Source organism: Prinia subflava, chromosome 12 (genome assembly GCF_021018805.1).
Source record: "Prinia subflava isolate CZ2003 ecotype Zambia chromosome 12, Cam_Psub_1.2, whole genome shotgun sequence".
Classification (NCBI taxonomy): Eukaryota; Metazoa; Chordata; class Aves; order Passeriformes; family Cisticolidae; genus Prinia; species Prinia subflava.
In genome coordinates, this window is record NC_086258.1 from 11,404,116 (window position 1) to 11,428,163 (window position 24,048).

The following is a 24,048-nucleotide window of genomic DNA, read 5'->3' on the forward strand; positions in this document are numbered from 1 at the left end:
TTACTACGTCATTTTAGTCTTATGCTTTGAAAGTGACTTGAAGGGAGAATCAAGAGTACAGTTTTTTAAATTGGGCAGGTATTTTTCTCAATAAAGAGACTATATGCCTCATGTTGAAATTATTGAACCATGTTGGACTCCAATGCAAGTGACTAAGACTTCATTGTCTGGGTTTGAGAGTGTTCTGATTTTTTTTGTCCATTCCTTTCTTTTCTCATGTAAAGACCATGGGATCAAAATGGAGAGAAGATAAAAATTGAGTCAAGTGTTCAAGGCTGTTTCGGTCTAATAGCTTTTGCTTCAAAAATGCTTTAGGATACTTCAGACTAGAAGGTGCTGCTCCTGGAAAGGGCATGTGTGCAAGTGGGAGGCATGAGAAGGTGACCTGGCAATTCTTCAAGTGCACAGTCTGCTTGGGAAAAGGATATTTGTGTTTTGGCAGAATTACATTAATATTCTGTAGGTTCTGCTTTACCAGATGTGCAGCAGCTTGGGTTGCTGCAAGGGTACTCTTCCCTGTTAAAGTGGTGTATGTGCCAGCAGCTAGCACAAAATTCTTGGCACAAAGTGGTTTGAGACTTACAGACAAAAATTAAGACCAAGTCATAAAAATGCCTTCCACCAGTGATTTGTGGATTCTGCTTGACCAGGCTATCTTGAGGAGAACTTTGAAACCAACTTGCACCATTCTACCTTTGATGAAGAAGGAGCACAAAAATAATTTGGAGTTCTTCCTAACACAGATTGGAAAGATTCACTTAACTGGGTAAGGAGACTAGGGGAGGAGGGTGAGTGGGATAACAGAAGGGAATTCAGGTCTCATATGCATGTCTTCACGTGGATTCAAATACTCCTTCAAGAAACCTTGAAAAAATGAGATGTACATTTGTGCTTTACATACTTAGCATGCTCACTTGTGGGTTAGAGACTGCTTGGGCAGGAAAGGTGCCTTATAAAGACAAGTCCCATTTCAAAGGCCTAGGAACCTGTAACTAGCTTCTGGAAATAGACTTTGCATCTTATAGAATGTTAATTACAAATTGGGCTGCAGTAGGTGTTCATGGTACATCTCAGACAATGGAGTCCAAGACCAACTAGTGCCCAACCTCTTAAGTATTATAACCAATTTTTTCCCTTACTTTTTCTTCCTATCCCTTCCTCCACTGTCTTGATAACTTTTGTCTTTCTAGGATAAATGTTCTTGGAAATAACTTGTTCCCATCTGTGGAATACCCTGTCCCTGTGGGAACACCCCTTATTTCTCCATACATCAAATGGGACCACAGTCAGGACTGGGATGTTCCAAAAGCTGAAGACTTTCCAGCAGGTTCCAAAGGCTCTGCATCTGGTTCAGTCTACAATATTGGTGCGTTGCTGGTTTGGGGTTTATTATTTATTTGTCACTCTCCTGCTTTACCTGTGTGTTTCCTTTTGTAAAACAAAGAAAAGAATACTCAAAACAGCATCCTGAAAGCCATCCTCTGAAGCTTAAATGTTTGGTTTGGATTGAAAAAAAACTGTATCTGTTTCTGAAATGGGATGAGAGAACATGTAAAAACCAGGGACATCTGTTGCTTTAGAGTTAGAGTAATTTTAAGACCTGCATATGGTCAGGCAGGATAGTTGGGGAAACTAGAACCTCTTGTAAATATTAAGGGGTAAAAACCTCTCTATTAGAGTGTTTTTATTATTTTTATTCTGCTCTTTGTTCTTTGACAGATGTGAGTCCTGACTCTCCTGACCACTACTTGATTGGTCACTGCATTGATGGCAGAGTTTTGTATCCAGCAACTGGGTACCTAGTGCTGGCTTGGCGAACACTGGCACGATCTCTTGGCATGGCCATGGAGGAAATGGCTGTTATGTTTGAAGATGTCACAATTCATCAGGCAACTATCATTCCCAAAAAGGGTGAGTGAGGAGTGCTGGTATAACAGCACAACTGTGTCGTGAAGATGGAGGGAGTGGGAAGAAAGGAATGCATGGGAAAAGTGAGGAGGAGTGCAGGAGAGAGACTGTAAAGAAGAATGCAGCATGACCAAGCAAAGGAATGGATTCATACAGTCAAGTGGCATACATTATGGTCATCTTTATGGCATGTTGTGAGCACTGAGTCTAGAGACAGTGAAAGAACAAGTTCTGCTTGAGGATGGTAGAAATAAATGGCATCACAGTCTTGTCTTCCTCAATGTTTGTTGCAGGATCAGTACAGCTGGAAGTAAAACTCATGCCTGCATCCCGCTTCTTTGAGGTGTCAGGAAATGGGAATCTGGCTGTGAGTGGTAAGTGAATATATACGGTCTTAGTAAAATCCATTATTTATAAACATTTGTAATGATTCTTATTCTTGTTTCTGTGCCCTTCAGGGAAGATTTCCCTCCTAGAAAACAATGCTCAGAAAAATTTCTGTAACCAGCCAGATGGTTTTTGGACTCAAGTAGACAGGAGCTCAAAGCCCATGCTTTCAAAAGAAGATATTTATCAAGAGCTGCATCTGCGTGGATATAATTATGGACCAACTTTCCAGGGTGTTCTAGAATGCAACAGTGAAGGTGAATTTCCTTTCAAAGGAAGCACAACGACCCTGGGTATTGTAATGATGAATATTTGATCTTTTAATTCCATTTGTATTAACAGTTCAGCTGACTGTGCCTTGTGAGGTAACTATACATTGTGTGGTAAGAGAGAACAACCAGGAGTTCTAATAGAGCATTGGGAAAGCTGTTCTCTCCAATGTGTAACTGTCTGATGGAGTTTACAGGGGAAGCTGGTTACATACACCAAACTCAGCGTTCGATAAGCAGTCGCATTCTAGCATCTGATGAATGATGAAATAGTGAGGCTTTCTCTTTCTCTTCTGCAGCAACTGTAGGGAAAGTTCTGTGGAATGGGAACTGGGTGACCTTCCTTGACACTCTGCTACATATGCTGATCTTACCTGAGACTGGCCGCAGTCTGCGCTTACCCACAAGGATTCGCTCAGTCTGTATCGATCCACTGCTGCATCAAGAGCAGGTGTGCCAATACCAGGACAATGTAGAAGGTAATGTCTCTTGTACTTGAACTTTTGCTGGTTGCTTTGACTACTGGGTGAATGTGTGAACTCTGAAGTAGTAGGATGGACTTTGAGGGAGCCCTCTTAGTCTCCAAGCTATTCTGCAACTCCATAACCTCTCTGTGTAAGAGCTGTGTAAGAACACAGCACTGTTCATCAGATCACCTTGAACAAAATATTTTTTGTTTTCAAATGTACATTTCTTTCCTGACTTTCAGCTTTTGAAGTTCTTGTGGACCACTGCCTTGATAGCCTTAAAGCAGGAGGTGTTCAGATCAATGGTCTTCATGCTTCTGTGGCACCACGACGACAACAGGAACAGATACCTCCCACCCTGGAAAAATTCTGCTTTGTGCCCTACACTGAGAGTAGCTGTTTGTCTTCCAGTGCCCATCTGCATGCCTATCTGAAGCACTGCAAAGGTAAAGTGGTATTGCTTTCTTGCCATACTAGGAGAATCTTCCAGCCTGAGAGAAGTGTCTGAGAGGAGCTGTTCATACTCCTTCAGAACATCCAAGATATTAAGTGTTGGTCTCTGTAGAAGACTTCAGCAGGGGTTCTCTGTACGATTGCTAGAAGCTAAAAGCACGTTCTGCCTGAGATCTCTAGAATGTGGGAGAGAGTAAAAAGCCATGAAGGAGAACATCTATCATTCTGTAACAGTCGGATGTAGTGTCAGGTGGCACAACCCCTTCTGCAAGCAGAAAGGCAGAAATCGTCTTTAAGGAGAAATCCAACCTAGTTGCTTTACATACTGACAGGAGAGCTTACTTAAGTGAGTTTTTAACCTTGTTTTGTTTTTCCGTGTGAACTGCCAAGATAGGCAAGGTGACATCCTTGTTCCCATTTGATTGTGGGCACTTATCCAAACAGGGAAAATGATTTCGTGAGGCACACATCAAAACAGTTGTTTGCTACAAGAATAGAATAGGAGCAATTCAGTCTGTTGTGAAACTGGTAGCTAAAAACAGTGTTTTATGGATGGGGAGACATCCACTAAACTAATAACCTGAAGTGCCTTTTCATCAAAGAGAAAAAAGTTATTTTTTAAAAAAAATTATTCTGAATTTTGCTTCATCTTAAGACAGTAATTTATTTTCATTCTGTGTTGATAAAGTGTCTTCATCCTTAGATTTAGCAATAGATTTTAAAGGTTTCCCTTTCCTTTATTTTTTTTCCCTTAATTTTCCCCTGGAGCATTCAAATACTGCCCTCATAGGGGTTTTTTTGCCTAGGCTGTGGTGGGAATACTTTATTTTTTGTAATCCAGTTCCTGATTCTTAGTCAGGATGAACTATTTCCCATCAGTTTATAAACAAAAAGCCATTTTAGTATTTTTGTATCTGCAGAAACTTAAAATTTTCCTCCACAGCTCCCTAAATCAATCACAAGTTTTCTGTTAGTTGCCCTCTTTCAGTCAGGCTTACCACAGGTAACTGTGCGGGTGTAGTTTGTTTTACTACAAAGCCTACTTGTTTCGGGCAACTACTGCATAGTACATAATCATGTGAATGTACAGAGGTTGCACTGTATCTTTGTGGCTGGGCTAATGGTATAGGATGCTGTAATATGCGATGCTGATTAGCTGGTGTAGCAAATGGAGACAAAGAGGAAAAGAATTCTTGGAAAATCTTGGCTCTTCCTCTCATTTCCCCTTCTATTCCATAGGTCTGATCCAGAACTTACAGTCTAAGGTGGCAGTGCATGGGGTCAAATTAGTCATCCCTGGACTAGAAACTGCAGTGGATGCTACAGAGTCCTCATCCACACAGAAAGGCCTTCAGCATATCCTCACTGAGATCTGCCATCTGGAACTGAATGGAAACCTCCATTCTGAGCTGCAACAAGTTGTGATTCGAGAGAAAATGCACTTCCAAAATGACCCTCTTCTCAGTGGATTGCTGGATTCTGCAGAGTTGAGGACTTGCTTGGATGTGGCATTGGAGAACATGATCAGTCATAGGATGAAGATAGTAGAGGTTAGTCAGAAGCCTGGGATAGGACTGTAGCTAGTGTTTCTAGGCCTTCCGGTAACCTGATTACGTACTGCTGTTATTCCAGTTACAATTCTGGATATCACTCATGTTTTGATGTGGTTTCTCCTTCCCTTCCTTTTCCTACAGGTTAATGCAGGAAGTGGACAACTGTTCTCTCGTGTGAAAAGTATTCTGAATGCTCAGCCCCTGTTGCAGGTGGACTACATTGCCACTGACTGCATCCTGGAAAACCTTTCAGCTATTGAAACAGAGCTGCAAGATGCTGGTGTTGTCTCTAAGCAGTGGGATCCATCTAGCCTTCCCTCTGGAAATCTGACCGATGCTGACCTGGTGGTATACAACTGTTCAACAAGTGTTTTAGTGAATACCTCTGAAATACTCAATAATTTGGCAGCTGCTGTGAAAGAAGGAGGGTTTGTTTTGCTACACACTCTTCTTAAGGGAGAAACTATTGGAGAAATTGTCAGTTTCCTTACAAGCCCAGATCTGCAGCAGAAACACAGCTTCCTAAGTGAGGTAAGTCTCCTGGAAGAACAGATACTTTCACCATGGATAGTCTGAGTCTGCTGCTCACAGAACCCCTGATGGTGAATGTATAGTAGCTTGCATGCCTTTCTGTTGAGGCCTTCTGCAGAAATATGTAATAAACATCTCTTCAGAAGAGAGGGCTTGCAAATTACTACATATTAGGTTGAGAGAGCAAATTGTAGGTTCAGTCAGGAAAGCCTTTCTTAATGCACTGAAAATTATTCATTGTCTTTTTTATATCTGTCTAACCTGTATGAAAACACTGGCCAGGACAATTCCTTTATTGTTAAAATCACAATTTTGCTGTGTTGCTAGGTGAGATACAGCTCACTGCAGGATCCTGAAACGCTTCAGTATTAGAATATCTCTTACTTTTGTTACTACTGCTTGAAGTGCAATTTTACAAATTAGTTAATTTCTTCTAACATTAAAGTGCTCCCAGAAGGAAGGCTTTTCTCTTCTATTTTTCTTCTCTTCCTTTCCTCCTCTCTACATTATCTGATCCCATAAGATGAGATACACTAAAATAAGCCCTGAGAAGTTGCAAGAGGGAGAGAAGAGTGTCAGCATTATATCTTCAAACCAGTATTTCATGCAGATAAACTAATGCCAAGGCCGGCACAAGAGGAGAAGAGTGAATGGCAAGGGTAAGGGTGGAAACTGGGCCATCGTCTTCTCTTGGCAGCTGTTAGACCAAGCAGTAATGGAAAAATGCACCTCTGCAGGACTTACCTATTTTTCCTGATTTGAGGGCATGCAGCCTCTCAGCTCTCTTCTTCTAGAATAAGAAGAGAGTAGCAATTCTAAGAATTTGGGTTCTGTTTATAATTCTAGTTTGGGGTAGTTGAATTTTGAATTTTGCAATTACATGGTTTCTAGCCCTTTACTTCCTGCAGACATTTTCCAGGGGGATTTGAGACAAAAGATTAAGTTCTTTGCTCTGCATCTTTCGCAGTGAATAGGGGGAAAAAAGAGAAGACACTGAGATGCTACTGGCACCAATAACAAAAAACATAGATCTGTCATTAGTATCCTAATACTAATAGCCTGGTAATATACAGTGGCCTGGTATTAGCAAATCCCTGGCAGAAGATGCATGTCAGTTGAATTCACCTTCTCTGAAGGAAATTATACAAGCCAGGCAAGAGTGTGCAGAACTTAATAGTTCTCAAAGTTTTCTAGATACAGATACTGTCCGTGGCCCTTGATACAAGCTATCACACTGTAAAAACCTTCTGCTGGTCTGTGCCTGGTATATGAAAAGCAAATGGATGCTTTTCTGAGAGCCTGCAGTCATCTTTATTTCATTCAGATGGTAGATCCCTTAAGTGTTGCTGGATATGCCATACGTGTGTTTTCATTCTTTTATTTTTCTGAAATGCTATTTCAGTGTAGCTTAGAAATATGAGTGCTTCTCCTCTTGCTTCTCCCCATGTCTGTGCAAACAGGCCTTATGTCTACATAGGGTAGACACATTTGAATACCCTGTGGAATCTGACAGCATGGTCACTGCTCAGGTCACCTTAGCACACTTGCTAATGTGCTAAGAGTGGTTTCCTTACCAGGACTTAAGAGATACTTGTACTCCCACTTTTGGAAGATCCTTTAAGGAAGAAGTAGTCTAGATGTGGATAAAACACTGTTATGTTAATCAAACATGTATTTGTACTGAGACAATACAGAGCAGGTTTTCAAGAAAAAGCAAGAAAAATTGACTTTGGACTTTGCTGTTAATTTGTTCTTTTGCCTGATTTGACAGACACAGTGGGAGGACTTATTCAGCAAAGCTTCATTGAATCTTGTTGCCATGAAGAAGTCATTCTTTGGCTCAGCTATTTTCCTGTGCCGTCGGCAAGCTCCTGTCAAAACACCCGTTTTTGTGCCAGTAGATGAGACTAACTATAAGTGGGTTGAATCCTTAAAGGTGAGAATTCCTGTGTCCTAGGTATCTGAATTTCCAAATTATTATACTTTCTAAATGAGATATTTACGAGTGTTAAAAGAAGAATGTGTGTGTGTGTTCAATTACTTTTAATAAAATAGAAGTTATTAATCTCTGCCAGGGATATGAGGGCTATTTTCTTTGCGGTTCCTAGTAAAACAGTTTGGGATTTGTCCTGTAGGAGGTCTTGGCTGATCCATCAGAAAAGCCTGTGTGGTTGACTGCCACTAGTTGTGCGAACTCAGGAATTTTGGGAATGGTGAACTGCCTTCGCCTTGAAGCAGAAGGCCACCGAATCAGGTACATAAGCATGACCTTGAGTCACATTTGGGCGATGAGATATTTGTGTTAGCTTCTTCTCAGGCCTATAGCAAAACAAACAAAATGACAACTCTTGTCTTCAGGTGTGTGTTCATTTCCAACTTGAACCCTTCATCTGCTGTCCCACCCACGAGTCTTTCTTCCCTGGAAATGCAGAAGATTGTTCAGAAGGACTTGGTGATGAATGTGTATCGTGATGGCAAGTGGGGCTCCTTCAGGCATCTCCCATTGCAGCAAGGTACAGCCTTTGAGAACTGAGGATCACTTGCAAAGCCTTGAACCTGAATGAACTCTGAATAGAAAATAAGTAGTTATTGTTCCTACAGTTAGCTTTTATTATTATTTTTAATGAACAATTTTGAATTCTTCTGCTCAAGCTCAAAGTGAACAGTACCACACTGTGGTGGTAAGAGGAGGGATAGGCTATTTAGGGCATCGGTAGTATTGCAAAGCAAGAAAGGGCTCTCTGGATAGCAAAAGGAGGATGAGTTAGAAATTGCACAAGGAATTTACTCATTTTGGAAATCACTTACCTTTGTTAATGTGTATAAGTTCTTACTGTTCCTTCTTCTGCAGCACAACCTCAGGAGCTGACAGAGTATGCCTATGTAAATGTGCTAACTCGTGGAGATCTCTCATCTCTTCGCTGGATTGTCTCTCCACTTCGACACTTCCACACAACTGATCCCAATGTTTTACTCTGCAAAGTCTATTATGCATCTCTCAACTTCCGCGACATTATGCTGGCTACGGGGAAGCTTTCTCCAGATGCTATCCCTGGTGAGTTAAAGTTACACTAGAAGGAAATGTATTTATGTATTGTTGTTCTAGAATTAATCTCTTGATTGCTAGTTTAGCAATGGCTAGATTGCATGCCAGTATGCCAGAAAGCATGCTTTTGGGAAGGAAGTACAGCCCTGCTGCAGGGCTGTACACCAAAAATTCCCAAGTTCTACTTCCAGTTACAGTTCCATTTTTTTTGTATGGCACAATTAACAAACCACGCTCTCAAAAATGCTGCTTGCCGCATTGCATAGATACCAAGTGTGAGGTAAAACAAGTTGATGGAGGTTCCAGAGATGGGCATGGTAAATACTAAGGTGAGAGTGTTGAAGTTTCATGCTGCCATGCTGTTGGGACATGCTTGGATTTCAGGGAAGAAAAATGCACAATGAAGTAATTGCCTGTTTACAAAATAGGTGGTATTATCTTGCTTCATAGCAAGAATTAATGTAATGCCTATTAAATTGTTTTAAAATATGTATTTAAAAGAGAAGGGGTGGAACATGTAAAAATGTAATGGTTTGAGTAAGTCTGGGTTCCCCTTCATGACTGAACCACCTTGCATAATGGAAGGTGCCCCTCCCATGGCAGAGGATTGGAAGCAAATGATCTTTAAGGATCCTTCCAACACAAACCGTGCTATGATTCTATAACGACATAAGTGTCTGCCTAAAATGTGACTTAGCAAAAATGAATATTTCACAGTATATTTTTGCAGTGATCATCCTTTCTAGTTTAGGTATTATTCTTTTTCTGAGGGACAGAATTGCCTCTGAAACAAGATGTTTTCATGAAATTTCTCAGATGAAAACTGGAAACTAAGGCAGTATTGTCAAGGGTAAATACTTCAGATTTAATGAGACCAAGTCCTTTTTGACTACTCTTGGAGTCAGACATTAACTATGGCAACTTATGAACTGTGTACAGAATAGCCAAATCCCAGCACTCCTCCTGTCTCTGGGGTTTAGACTTTCAGGGACTGCTGCTGTAGTAAAGGAATTTTAGAAGAGACTTTCGTTTTTGTGAAAGGTGTTAATGTTCTTTCAGGTAACTGGGCTTTGCAGCAATGCATGCTAGGCATGGAGTTCTCAGGACGGGACCTGTCCGGAAGAAGAGTGATGGGATTGTTGCCAGCAAAGGGACTGGCCACAGTGGTAGACTGTGAGAAGAAGTTTCTATGGGAGGTGCCTGAAAACTGGTAGGTCAACTTCTGTTTTCTGGTTAAGATTTGCCTTCCTGCCTGAGGCTGATGACAGCCCTGATCAAACCTGAGTGCTGTACAATGCGTAGATTCCCTTCTGGGAAATGTTAATAGGGCTCTAGTGTCCCAAGCAGCTGTAGGATTTTGGATTAGATTCACTGCAGGGGTTCAGCAGTAGTTTTCGTACAGTGGCTTGCACAAGTTTCTCGTCTTTTTTTGGGCTCTTAGCTTCACATGTTTCAGTATACACTGGGATATCAGTGTTGGTCATGTTACTGGTTAGTTACTGAAATATTTTTGCAGAATGATGAAACTTGGCTGTGCTTGGCATCTGTGGTAGTCTGCTGTATGAATGACAACCACTTACACTTTATTATCTGTCTCAGCAACGGAACCTTTCCATTGCAGAAATGCACATTTCGTCAGGAGAATCTAATAGTCTTTTCCAAGGCTAAAGATACGTCTTCCACTTTGCTCCTTAGGACTCTAGAAGAAGCAGCTTCAGTGCCTGTGGTTTATGCCACTGCTTATTATGCTTTGGTGGTTCGAGGTGGTATGAAGAAGGGTGAGAGTGTCCTTATTCACTCTGGCTCAGGAGGTGTGGGCCAAGCAGCCATTGCCATTGCCCTGAGCATGGGCTGCCGTGTCTTTGCTACTGTAGGTGAGTACTGAGGGCCCAAAGTCATGGAGAGAAATAGATAATAAACTTACAGATAATAAATAGAGGAAGCATGTGTACATATATATAAGCATATGTACATATTTAGGTATATACTTATTTCCTGCCCCCTATATGATCTGCTCTAGCTTTGATCTAGTTTCCAGGCTGAGAACAGGTTACATGGTAAATACAATTACCGACTGTGTGCTTGAAAATTCCACAGCACACTCAAACGTATCTGTCTCTACACTACATAATCAAAAGTATGGAAGAAGATCATGGTTTCCTCGTTTTAAATTTAGTAATATGAATCCAATGCCTGTCCATTGAAAGGCTCTAATCAGCTTCTGGTCCTTCTTCTATTTCATAAATGAATGGTAGCAACCAGACAGCCTTTGTCTTAAAGTCTGACATCTTGAGAGACTGAAAGCTTGGAGAGGGCTTCTCAGACTTACAGTCCTTGGGGGAAAGTTGTGCAGCAGAAAATGGGCAGTTTTTTCATAAAAATGAAATTAATGACATCTTTCAACCTGTATTCTACTTCCAGGTTCCACAGAGAAACGTAAGTATCTCCAAGCAAGATTCCCACAGCTAGATGCTAATAGCTTTTCCAGCTCCAGAGATACTACCTTTGAGCAACATATACTTCGAGTTACCAATGGAAAAGGTGAAGTTCCAGAAACATTTTTCCTTTTTTGTCAGCTAAGCCACATTATGCAGTTTTGCATTCTAAAGACAGTAACATGAATCGCTGGGTTAGGCTCTCAGCAGAGTTAAGTAGGTGCTTCTCCTGTCATTGCAGGTGTCAACCTCGTGTTAAATTCCTTGGCAGAGGAGAAGCTCCAAGCCAGTTTGCGTTGTCTTGCTCGACATGGACGCTTCTTGGAAATAGGCAAATTTGATCTATCTAACAACAGTCATCTTGGTAAGATGGGAAAACACCTCTCATTAGGTTTTAACTGCTGCCCAGCACCCCCAGGTCCTTTTCTGCAGGACAGCTCCCCAGCCTCCCCAAAATTTATGCTTGTGTCTGGTTTACTTGGTCTCAGGTGCACAATTGGCATTTGCTAAATTTTATATCACTGGTGATTGCCCAGTGTTTGGTCTGTCTGGACACCTCTGCAGGGCCTCTTGTCCCTCAAGGCAGTTAACAGCATCTACCAGTTTTGAAGACACAGGGCAAAATAACCCTGATTTCTCTTGGGTGGGAAAAAATCTTTGAAAGTTTTAAGGTGATGTGTTAGTGAAAAATTATGGCAATGTTCTTTTGTAGAATGATTGCATATAGTGTCGACAGCCTGCTTCCTTATTCTAGTTAAATTTCAAAAGATCCTATCATGTTGGGAAACCTTGCTATGAGGAAGAGTCTCCTGTGGAGATAGACATGATGTATGTAGGATTCTAGGTCCCCTGTAACTTCAACTCAGCTGTCATTGGACAAAAAAAAATGTCCTTTTAAATATCAGTCTGACCATGATATAGCTTGTCCTCTCAACACACAATTTTTTGGAGTGGAGATTCTGTGAAACTGGTCTGCTCGTAAGAGAACAACGTAATGTGTTGGAGACTATATGCAAGAATGAGTTTGGAAAATGTAGAATTCAAGCATCTGCCTGCTTTACTCCTGTGACCTGCCCAGAAATGTTTCTGAAGCAGAGGATAGGCTCCATTTTGAAATGTCAGCAGCATCAGGTCATAACCAAGTTGCTTTTTCTAGGAATGTCTCTCTTCCTCAAGAATGTGGCATTTCATGGGATCCTACTAGATTCAATATTTGATGAAGGAAACCAAGAGTGGGAAGTAGTATCAGAGCTGTTGAAGAAAGGCATAAGAGATGGTGTAGTAAAGCCCCTGAGGAGTACAGTCTTCAACAAAGAAGAGGTAGAAGCTGCCTTCAGATTCATGGCACAAGGAAAACATATCGGCAAAGTTATGATCAAGGTAATGAGATAACGATTTTAATTCTCTGATGCATCTGGCTGTCCTCTGGTGACTGTTGGATATTTTGATCCATTTTGAGTTGAAGTTCTATGATTAGGGCAGCAAAGGGTCAGTTTTTACTGCTGACAGTGTCACAGTTATAACTGTCAAGTCTGGCACTGATTCTACAAGGTTCATTCCCATTAACTGGAGGAGCATAGCATGGAAAGATAAGAGATGCATTATGTATCTGATTACCTCATTGTAACTGCCTTTTCTCTGTGTGTGTGTGTGTGTGTGTGTGTTGTTTCTGGTTGGTTGGTTGGTTTTTTTGTGGGCAAGGTCCAAGAGGAGGAAAAGGAGCATCCTTGCAGAAAGTCTGAACCAGTTAAAATCTCTGCAATCTCTCGAACCTCCTGTCCATCTACCAAGTCTTACATCATCACAGGGGGCCTAGGAGGATTTGGGCTGGAGTTGGCACAGTGGCTAGTTGAGAGAGGAGCACAGAAAATTATACTGACGTCTCGTTCGGGCATTCGAACTGGTAAGCAAAAATTGTAAGGGAACACGGAATATGACTGCCTTTCAACAGACCTCAGTTTGTAGTTGCTTTCCATTTTTAAGTGTCCTATGGATGACTAATAATATCTTGATCTCTTTTCTTTCCTTTCCTGTATTATGTCACATGAAGCTGTTGTCTCCTTTAGTGTAAAGGAGGAACTATCTTTCAGCTTGACCCTTTTTTCAACTACTACTTCCCCCTTTTATGCTTCCTCATTATATCAACCCATTTTCTCTCTTATACAGGGTTTTTTCTGTGGCCTTTCTTTTACCTTTATGCCCTCTGCAAAGTCTGGCTACCTCACTGATTTGTCCACTGGCTGTAGCATGTTGGATCACATGCCACAAGGAAGGGCCTAAAAACTCCTTGTTAAAGATATTTTGTCCCTCATGTTACATATGTGGATGCTCACTCTTGCTCCTTACATAGCTCGTCTGTAAATATGAACCTTACTGTCTGGTAGCATCCATAAACATTTTTACTCAGGTTTAAGGCATTATTTTGATTACAATGACAGCATTGAGATTTATCAGTGACAGTCTTCAGTATTTCCTCATACAAATTCAGTCATAACACAACTTCTCTCTGTCTCTACAGGTTTCTTCTTTCTTTTGGCAAGTTCACAATCACACCACTTGTATGTACAAACACATAGATCAAATACTACTGCTCAAGTTTGGCTGTGCAACTATGATCTGTTGCTTTGCTCTAATCTAGCCCATTTTCCCAATCTCAGTACCCAAATTTTTGTTTATTTCTCTTCACAGTTGTAGTTTTCCTTCCTTCCCCCACCACCACTCTAACCTTTAGGTTCTCCCAATGCTGTTCTCCATTTCATCTATTTAGAATCTCTGAAATTCAGATGATTTCTAGCTGCTGTTCAAGTTTTTTCCAGTTTTTATGTTGTAGTTCAATCAGGAATTATTTAGCTATTCAGTCCCTATCTTGTCAGACAAGCATAAAAGAGCAGCTTAAACCAAAGCCTTATGGTTGGGATGCTTCATCTCAGGACCTGTGCATCTTTATTTTTTCTAGGCTACCAGGCTAAACGTGTGGAAGAGTGGAAGGCGCTGGGAATCAAAGTGTTGGTATCTACCAGGGATATTGGAACACTAGAAGGGACACAGCTATTGATAGAAGAAGCTTTGCAGCTTGGACCAGTTGGAGGCATCTTTAATTTGGCCGTGGTAAGTGAAAAAATACTCAGGACTTGTAAGAGGCAACATCCATTCTTGTGACTTTTTTACTAAAGGCAGTCAGGTTTCATATAATTTTAGTTAAGTTCTCTGTATTTCAAAGGACACTATGATTTGGTCTTGCCTGGTGACTAAAAGCTTGTGGGTCTGTTCCCTTAAACTGCGAAGCAACAGTATTTGGACAGTGAGTTCAGATCTGTGGTAAGACAAATGTTGCCCTAGACTCCTGTGGACAAGAAAAATCCCATGTAGGACTTGCCAGAATTTCTGCAGTTAGAAATACTGAAAAAATACTGAAAAGAGCAGACTTGGCAAAAGCCATTTTGTCATATTTTGAGATATTCAGGATATGTCTGCACTGTGAACTTAAAAAAATACATTGTGTAGCGATATCCTCTCATATCTCAAGCCAAGTGGCATATTTAAACAGAGAAACTGGAGATACTGAAACTACACTTTCTTTTTTAATCCCTCTCCCCACCCCCCATAGGTCCTTAGAGATGGCATGATTGAAAATCAGACCCCAGAATTATTCTGGGAGGTCAACAAGCCGAAGTATTCAGGCACCCTTCATTTGGATTGGTAAGTGTCTGTAGAAGGGAATAAGAATTGCTTTTAAAGTCACGAACTGATCAAACTTGGTTGTTTTAGTCTTGCACTAGCCTTGGACAGTAATACAGTTAGCAGGTTTTTCTGATGGGGTTTCTCTCTCCTGCTCTGCTCCAAGGGTGACTCGTAAGAAGTGTCCAGACCTGGACTATTTTGTTGTGTTCTCCTCTGTAAGCTGTGGAAGAGGAAATGCTGGGCAAAGTAATTACGGCTTTGCCAATTCTACCATGGAGCGTATCTGTGAGCAGCGACGTCATGATGGACTCCCAGGTAAGATGACTCTTTACTCATTGCACAATATCAACTATCTTGCCAAACAGCCAGATGAGGACCAGCTCACCAGAAACCTGTGCACTTATCTGGAGTGATAAAGTATGTTGAAGGCTGTTTTCCGCTCCTAGATGTTACCCTGGGTCATTAATGCGTGAATGAATCCTGATGAATACCATTTAACAGTACAAAGGAAATGTAGGCCTTAGCATAGCTTGTTGCTAAGTCTCTATTATTAACTCGCTCCTGTTGCTGCCTTGTGCTTTAGTTAGCTGCTTAGTGTGTTCTTCAAATTTCTTCTCCAGGCCTGGCAATCCAGTGGGGAGCCATTGGTGATGTGGGTATCTTGATGAAGACAATGGGAAACAAAGATATTGTGGTGGGGGGAACGATTCCCCAACAAATGAGCTCATGCCTGGAAGTGCTCGATATCTTCCTGAATCAACCTCATCCTGTCATGTCCAGTTTTGTCCTAGCAGAGAAGGTCTCAGCGAAAGCTGAAGGAGGTAGTCAGCGGGATCTTGTAGAAGCTGTTGCTCACATTCTGGGTAAGTGCTGTCACTCAAGCACTACTGGATGGTGCTTACTCTCTCATTAATTTTGGAAAGCAGTGGTGTTGCTGTAGGTGCTCTGTTCAGCATCTCTTCCTGATCTCCTGTGGTGTGGCAATGTTGCTGTTGTGAGACTGTATGCTGCTTTTTTTTTTCCCTTTACACTGTTCCCTCTCTCATATAATCACCGTTTCTTGTATGGGTTTTTCTGTTACTGTGTTTACATAGATACGCATGTATACTCCAGTGTCTTGGGTTTTATTTAGAGTGAACTGGTACCTTTCTCCAATGGAGAATCAACAGGAGCAGCCCCCAAGAGCAAAATTCTGGGACAGCACATACATAACTAACTTTCTGAGTACTATTTCAGCTTTCAAACATCCACCTTGGTATGTCCCCATGCCACAAAAAGTAGCTTTTCTCTACTTATTGCTTAACTGGTAGTGTATTCACTAACCAGCTCTGCCTGTCATCCCATGTGAACATCTAATAACCATAGCTTAACTATGCATTACCAGTGCCATGTCCTTCTGTCTGTCTTGAATCTGCTTTCTTTTACCATTGTGTCTTATTTCTGTGTTGGTAGTGAATAATCCCTGTCAATTCTATCTACTACTGTCCACTTCAGTTGTCTCTTTTGCAAACAGAACTGTCTATTGATCCTATTTTTTTTGCCAGAAAGGTTACTGATAAATGAAAGACAGTCTCCTGAGTGTTACTTAAGGAGTTATGTGCAACTCACTGACAGCAAATCTGATCTCTCAGAGCAGATGCGGCTTTTAGAAGCAATAGAAAAGAGTCTGGGAAACTGCACCAGCTATAGGGTTAGTTTGGAAGAGGAGTATGAAAGCAACAAAGGGAAGAGCTAGTAATGAAGACAAATAGTGGGAAGGGTGGCAACATGGGGCAGCACAAGGTGGACGAGGGGACAAAGAGCTGTAGATGCAGGTGTTATGAGGCCTGTTGTGGGTAAGGAAAGGGTGAGGGATTGAACAGTGTGGAAAATTGAAGGGGAAAAGGCAAATGAATCCCAAACATATTACCTTCTCCTCCAGTGTCATAGACATCAAGTGTTGCAGTCAGTCAGCACTGACACTGATGACTTTAATGTCTTTGTAGCTGAGGACTAATTCCATTAGGTCTAGGACTGCAGTTTCAATTAGACCCTCCAGTGTGTAGAATTTGTCTAGCTGACTGACTGTTCTGTATTTGGTCTAGAGCTGATGTGAAAATATTCACAGCTATTTAGTTGGGACTGATGTATCCCCTGTCATAAATCTGTGCATATTTAATATGTTCTCTAAATACAAGATCCGGTGTAACAAGGTGGGGGGCTGTAGAAGAGGTGACTTATGAAAGTGTAAGATGTTCCTGGAAGGTGAACTGCAGCTCTGCAGTGGCAGTTTATTGAGATTTTAGGAAAAAGAGGAAAGTGGAGAAGGCTGCTAGAAAGGCTTAGAGCTGAAAAGAAATTGGCCTTTTGCTAGTATGCTCTTTTGTTCTCAGGGGTCCGTGATGCAAGTAGTCTGAATGCTGAGAGTTCCTTGGCTGACTTGGGCTTGGATTCCTTGATGGGTGTGGAGGTGCGCCAGACGCTGGAGAGAGACTATGACATCGTTATGACCATGAGAGAAATTCGACTCCTTACGATCAACAAACTGCGTGAACTTTCTTCCAAGTCCAGGACAGCAGAGGGTAGAGTGTCTGGATTAGGGTTGCTACCAGTCACCTGAGTCCAAATAATTAAGCTCCCAATCAATTGCTTTCATCTCTAGTGACATAAACCTCTATCAGATCATGAAATAAAGTTATAATTGAATAGCTTTTAAATGGCAGACATGTCACAGAAGTGTATTGACCACTAGGACAGACCCATCATTTCTGGGGGCAGGGTGTAAAGCAAATGTGAAAGCTGCTTTCTTGCTTGGCTAGCAGCTGCATGCATGAGTACTCTTATGCAGCTGTGCATGGATGCAATTTGAGACCTTTTACTTGTCTGGGGAATAAACAATATAATGTCACTTTTACAGGAAGGTAAAAGCATATGCAGTTGCTGCAGAACAACTGACAGTAGAAAGATCCCTGTGTCTATGACTTGAATAATGGCAGTGAGACTAATCTAGGACAGCCCTGAGGTTGTCGTTTAGGACTATGGCTACATAACCAAGACTGACTCTGAAGCTAATTGGGTTTTTTTGGTGTGCTTTCCTTCAAAGATCTGAAGTCATCCCCACTGATGAAGACAGGCCCAGGCGAACCTCCAAAACTAGATTTGAACAACTTACTGGTGAACCCAGAAGGGCCAACAATCACTCGTCTCAATGATGTTCAGAGCATGGAGCGCCCTCTTTTCCTTGTTCACCCCATTGAAGGTTCCATTGCAGTTTTCTACACTCTGGCCTCCAGACTTCACATGCCCTGCTATGGGCTCCAGTGCACAAAAGGTATCGCAGTTCTTCAGCATTCTGAATTTGCAAACCTAACACTCAGAACTGTGGTTGCTTTTAGAGAGGGCTTTGTTTCTAAACTATTAAACTTGGAGGAACAAGTATCAGGCCTATTAGTCTGCAGAGAGTCATGTCAAACATCCCCAGTATCAAGAGGAATAATAGATTAAATTGAAGAGTGTATGTATGCAAAAGTCAAAGCATCCTGTTCAGCCTGTCCTTGGAAAGCAGGAATATTACTATTACTTGTCCTAAATGCAAGTTGTTAACAATAATTTAGTAATTTACTTTAATGAAGCAAAGTAACCTGACTGTTTCCAACAGGATTGTTTCTGAGTGCATGAAAACGTATTTGTCCCTGCCAGTGTCTTTTCACTAGTCTTTCTAACTCACTTCCGTGTTCTAGCCGCTCCTTTGGACAGCATCCAAAGCCTGGCAGCCTATTACATTGATTGCATGAAGCAGATACAGCCCGAAGGACCTTACCGCATTGCTGGATACTCTTTTGGTGCCTGTGTAGCCTTTGAAATGTGTTCCCAGCTGCAAGCACAACAAAATGCTTCCCATGCACTCAACAATTTATTCCTTTTTGATGGGTCTCATTCCTTTGTGGCAGCATATACCCAGGTAAGGGGCAAAAGAGAATCTTCTTTCTGGGAACCATCCTATCTCATCAGGGCTCATTTTTCTCAAAGGTTACTATTCTAGATATGAGCAATCTGAAAAGCTGACAGACTTCTATTCAGAGGGATTTTGGAATACAGCTGTAGACAGTAGATGCTTAGAGATGGCTGAAGGGTAGAAGCACATGAGAGGTGGTCTTCTTTAAATGGCAAGAGTTCAGGCACAAATGTTGCTCTTGCTATGATAAATCATAAAATATTAGTATGTCTTCTGGAAGATCGTGGTGCCTGCAAGTCAAGATCCTCTTGCAGTAATGTGAGGAAACCTTGCTTCAGGCTTCCCTTTCATTTTCATTGTACTTAGAAGAATACTAGGTTCTTGGCAACTGCCACCTGTAGATTTGCTTTCTAATCTGTCCTGAAGGGATTTTCCCCCTTCCTTTTTTTCCCAGTTCACACCTTTGGTTCTATAATTGTTTTTGTCTGGCTTTTAACATCAGACACATCCCTCTCACGTTCACATTGTATTCTTCTCTCTTCCAGAGCTACAGAGCCAAACTGACCCAAGGAAATGAGGCTGCACTAGAGACTGAAGCATTGTGTGTCTTTGTTCAGCAATTTACAGGCACTGAATACAATAAGGTACTGTTTCTTATTTTCAAGATCTATATGTCTTGATATTGCACAACAGGGTGTATGTCTTTTTGTTTAATGGGGATGGATTCTCAGCTGTTGAGACTAATGTGAAAAAAATGTTAATATTTCCAGCTGCTGGAGGTTCTTCTGCCCCTGAAAGACCTGGAGGCTCGTGCAAATGCTGCTGTAGACCTAATAACTGAGATTCATACAAACATCAATCGTGAAGCACTCAGCTTTGCTGCTACTTCGTTTTACCATAAGCTGAAGGCTGCTGACAAGTATATACCAGACTCCAAGTATCATGGGAATGTGACACTGATGCGGGCAAAGTCTCACAATGAATATGAGGAAGGTCTGGGTAGAGACTATAAACTCTCAGAGGTCAGTGAGAGGCCCACTGGTAACTGTTGAGTTTCTTCTGGTATTTGGGGAAGCCAAATGAAAGCATGGGAAATCATCCTTACTGGGAGAAAAGGACAAAACCAACCTTAAAGAAATTATTGTTGTGCAGCTGTTGTGCTCTAACAAGAATTAGAAGTCTCCAAAAGCAAATGAGTTGATTGGTTCCAGGCATTTTCCATGGGTAGTGAAGGCCAGAAAGTCTTGCCTTGTATATAGGATGTGTTTTCTATAGCTGCTTCTTGCTGCTCTCTAGAATGACTTTGGATAATAACAATGTTAAAAGAGAGCAACTTCCAGTCTCTTTTCACCCTAAAGTTAGTTCACTGAATGAGAGCAGCCTTCTGAAGAGCAAGTGTCAGCCTTCTGACAATAAAGGCGGCTTTTTCTCGGTTACCTTTTTTTCACTTAGAAGCTAGTAGTTAGAAGTAGGTTTCTTGTGGGCTAGAAAAGGTTAGGGTTTGGGCTGTAATCAGATAAGGTCACTGTTCTTTATCCCCTGCTGACATACAAAGCTTGAATTGATGCAAATACTGGGGAATTTGAGAATTCCCTTCCTGCTTCTGGCATTTCCTATCCTTTCAGACATCTTAATTTAGTCATTGATTCCAGGCTAACTTCTATGTTATTAAAGTTACATAATGATCTTAAAGGAAGATTTCTGGTGGTAGGAGAAAGATGGTGAGGAGAGGGGGTGTTTATTTGTTTTACATAAGGGCTTGGAAGTAGCTACTTTATCATTCATTCTTTGATATTGTAGGTAAATTATTATTTTGGTACTAGGTTGGTTAACTTCCTGCCCAGCTTGTATTTGAGTCAATCTGTCAAGCTGTCAAACTATTGTGCTTTAAAACACTGGTTCCAAACAGTGCCCCACAGCTATCTGTGAAAATGTGCCAGAGTAAAACTGGGGCTGTTTTTAACTGAGTTTGACAGTGGTCTAAATTATGAGTAGCTTAGACTAACAAACCCAAAGTGGCTAGATTACCAGCTGGTTGTAAATGGTGAATGGAAAGTTTTTCTTTTTCGTCCTTATGCAGGTATGCGATGGGAAAGTATCTGTCCACATTATTGAAGGGGATCACCGCACCTTGCTGGAGGGAGATGGCGTTGAATCAATTATTGGGATCATCCACAGCTCACTGGCAGAGCCACGTGTCAGTGTCAGAGAGGGTTAACACCTACTTCCTCACTGTCAATGACGAAGAAAATGCCAACAACATTCCTAGTTGTGACAGGCCCCAAGGAACTCTTCCTGTTCAACATCTCATCTGCACTGCTGCCAGAACTGGGAAGTCCAACTGGATGCAATTGGTGTTTTTCTGTCTCTTTCTTGCTTATCCTTTTCCAACTTTCATGGGTTCTGTCTCCTTTTCCTATGGCTGTTTTTCCCCCTAATCTCCCCGTCCATGTTAACTGTAGTGCTGTGACTCTGTCACTGTGCACTGCAGTGAGGGTTCCCCACAGATGGTTGCTTCCTACACCCTTGGCAGTATAAAAAACAAATTTAGGAGTAGATTTCTTGTGCTTTATATTGTTTTTGTCTTAACAGTATTCCAAAGGGTATGTGATAGCACTTGTTGACCAAGCCTAGTGAACAGGGAGAGGAGAGGAGCTGCAGCTGATTTTGGAGATACATCTTATCTGTGAAGAATCTATCTGCAGTATAGGTCAGAAAGAGAGTTCCATTGAGGGTTTTGTAACTATATTTTTTAATTTGCTATATTCTAAGTATTTATTGTGTCAAACCAGGACTTCTTACTTGGTTTTAATTTATCGTGGGTTATAGAAACAAAGAAACATCCCTTTTTGGAGGGGAAGGTTTATTCTGCAAGGGAAAGTTCCCCATCTTTGAAATAAATTGGTTTCTTGTTTGTTTAGGGTTTTTTTTCCTTTCTCCCACTGCCCTGCCCTTTTCAGAAAGGAATAGGTAGAAGGAAGGATTCTTGTCATCATGTACTCTTCAGAGGAGAGAGGGACCTGGGGGGATAAGGTGGATGGTTTGACAGATGCTGCTGTATTGAGCAGCCATAACACAGGCAAACCTGTCCCTAGGCAGGTACTTTGTTTATATTTGTGCAAGGTTCTGTGGCCTGCTCTATCAGAACCTTAGTAAAGCATTAAGATTATTGCTTTACCTTATTCCCTCTCACCTCCAGTCTTGCCACCTAATGAAAAATTTGGAATGAGGAGGGCGGGGAATAGAATTTCTTAACAATAACTGAACAAATCCTCCCACATCTGGTCTCCAATAATCAAATCTCAGGCAAACATACAAGTACCTACCCAAAGCCGCTATATATTTTATTTAGTACAGGGCTTGCTTAAGCCTTGTGTATTCATTTTCCTTTCAGTAATGAGACTGGAAATCCCACATAAGTTAGCTAAGTAATCAGTTTGATGGTCTGATTTTAAAATACAGTAGTACCTTTTTAAAGGAAATTTGCATAAAATTCAATTGAAAAATTTCTTGGCTTTGCTATGCTGTATCTGTCCTTTCTGAAATCAGTAAATCCTTGTTACACTTATGATACAGAGGAGACCTGGGTAGCAACAAAGCACCATCTAGGAGGAGTTATTGTGCTTCTCAGAACTGCTGTAAAACCTTGGTTCTGTCCATATTCATCCCCCAGCAAAGTATTCTGGTAGTACAGGAGCATTCCAGGAACAGATGCTCTTCACTGCAAGTTCTGACCTAGTGTCTTTGGCTTGTACCACCCTCTGTTGATAGTGGCTGGGTTAACTGATTTTAGTTTTATAAAGTATTTTTTTTGTGAAATCTGAAATAAAACACATAATGTCAGCTTAAACCATTTTGAAATGTCTTGGGTTTTTTGTTTGTTTGTTTGTTTTAATACTTTTTGGCCTGAAGAGTGTCTTTTGCTTTTCTAGTATTAAAGAGAATTCATCACTGGTTGGCTTTTGAATTAATTTCTAGCATCATTTCTTAATCCCATGTTTCACCTGGAATCTCTCACTTCTTGGTATAAAGCACAAACTGCTGCTGACATACCTGATTTGTGGTCTGTAGACATAATAAGAATAATAGTAATGAAAATAAAAATGAAGACTTAGTATTTTGAAGCATGGCTTCTTGATGCCATGATTTTGGTACCTTAGATACAACCAAGTTACAACCATAATATTAAAATGGAAACTTTTAGAAGGGCTTTTATTTGCAGTATTGGACAAGCCATTAATACTCCTGCCTCAGTTTTCCCATCTGTAAAATGAGACAATAGCATCTACCTCAGAGTCTCTCTGAGGGTTAGATAGGCAATGGGTATAAATGCTGTGAAGTTTTAGGTATGATATCTAAGTGTTAGACAGTAACAGAAGGAGGAAAGTATGTGATGTGTGAGGGATACTGATAGTGGAGTGGCTGTATGAGCTGTGTGCATACACCATGGGACTTCATTAGTGCACACCGAACCTGCACCTACTGGCATTGGCATAAAACAAAATGAATGGGGACTAGCTGGTTTGGTTTAACTACTGGCAGTTGTAGTGAGCCTGAAAAAAAGGTGAAAGAATGCTACTTGTGTTGGTTATATTTAAAACTGGAAGGAAGAAGAAAGGATTAAACATAAAGCAAACAGGTGCAATAGTGCTGTGCTAAAGTGTGTAATATCTGAATGGGCTGTGTGAAGGAGCAAAGACTAATGCTGTCCCATCTGTTGAAACAGGAGTTTGATGAGTTCCCTGTATAAACAAATATGCATGGTTTCATGTAAGCAGAGCTTGAAGATACTGTTTTAGTCATAGAAGTTACTGAAGAATTACTTACAGCTTATATACTGTTAATGGTCTGTGGTAGTTGTTTGAAAAGCAGAAGGTTGTTTTGTTTAGGGCTTTTTTACCCTGTAAAGCATCTGATTATGAGCTGCTGCCATGTAACCCATTATATAACTGGCTGCTAAACACAGTGTGCCAAAAATAAAAAGCTTGTTAGTGCTGGTATTGCTTGTTGTTTCTCAGTAGCCCATCAGATTAGACAGATGTAGAATAGTATCAGAAGGCAAAATCCAGTATTGCAGTTTCTGTTTTGAGAAGATGACAGAAGTGAAGTCCCTTGCACCTACCTACCCTTCTCTGTGAAACTGAAGTGGGGATTCTTGTCATCTGATGCGTTCCATCCTTTTCAGATAACTTCTCATAGGCTAAAACCATGCTGATCTTAATCTCCAAACTAAAGAACAGTTCTCTGACCGGGGAACTGTTTAGGCTCACATTAAGGCTCTGCCCCGACCATCCAACACCAAGGACAGGACAGGCCTCTCTCTTTGTCGAGCTCTTGCAACGCTCAGTCACGGCGCTTCCTCTCGGCACCGGCTGCGGCGGAGG

General features: G+C 41.2%; 1 protein-coding gene across 1 annotated transcript in view; it reads left to right on the forward strand.

The window, feature by feature from the left end:
- FASN (fatty acid synthase) overlaps positions 1-22,618 on the forward strand; it is a 41,691-nt gene extending 19,073 nt beyond the window's left edge. The window contains exons 15-43 of the mRNA XM_063409121.1: positions 651-766; positions 1,191-1,366; positions 1,720-1,911; positions 2,202-2,282; positions 2,367-2,552; positions 2,864-3,043; positions 3,274-3,477; positions 4,724-5,034; positions 5,179-5,568; positions 7,340-7,504; positions 7,704-7,822; positions 7,927-8,081; positions 8,420-8,623; positions 9,674-9,824; positions 10,310-10,488; positions 11,036-11,155; positions 11,291-11,413; positions 12,206-12,429; positions 12,751-12,952; positions 14,006-14,157; positions 14,657-14,748; positions 14,894-15,045; positions 15,351-15,593; positions 17,103-17,291; positions 17,813-18,040; positions 18,450-18,670; positions 19,210-19,308; positions 19,435-19,686; positions 20,745-22,618. Of these exons, the coding sequence (XP_063265191.1) occupies positions 651-766; positions 1,191-1,366; positions 1,720-1,911; positions 2,202-2,282; positions 2,367-2,552; positions 2,864-3,043; positions 3,274-3,477; positions 4,724-5,034; positions 5,179-5,568; positions 7,340-7,504; positions 7,704-7,822; positions 7,927-8,081; positions 8,420-8,623; positions 9,674-9,824; positions 10,310-10,488; positions 11,036-11,155; positions 11,291-11,413; positions 12,206-12,429; positions 12,751-12,952; positions 14,006-14,157; positions 14,657-14,748; positions 14,894-15,045; positions 15,351-15,593; positions 17,103-17,291; positions 17,813-18,040; positions 18,450-18,670; positions 19,210-19,308; positions 19,435-19,686; positions 20,745-20,882 (5,244 nt within the window). The 3' untranslated portion in view covers positions 20,883-22,618. The remainder of the gene's footprint in view (positions 1-650; positions 767-1,190; positions 1,367-1,719; positions 1,912-2,201; positions 2,283-2,366; positions 2,553-2,863; positions 3,044-3,273; positions 3,478-4,723; positions 5,035-5,178; positions 5,569-7,339; positions 7,505-7,703; positions 7,823-7,926; positions 8,082-8,419; positions 8,624-9,673; positions 9,825-10,309; positions 10,489-11,035; positions 11,156-11,290; positions 11,414-12,205; positions 12,430-12,750; positions 12,953-14,005; positions 14,158-14,656; positions 14,749-14,893; positions 15,046-15,350; positions 15,594-17,102; positions 17,292-17,812; positions 18,041-18,449; positions 18,671-19,209; positions 19,309-19,434; positions 19,687-20,744) is intronic.
- Positions 22,619-24,048: the final 1,430 nt, after the last annotated feature.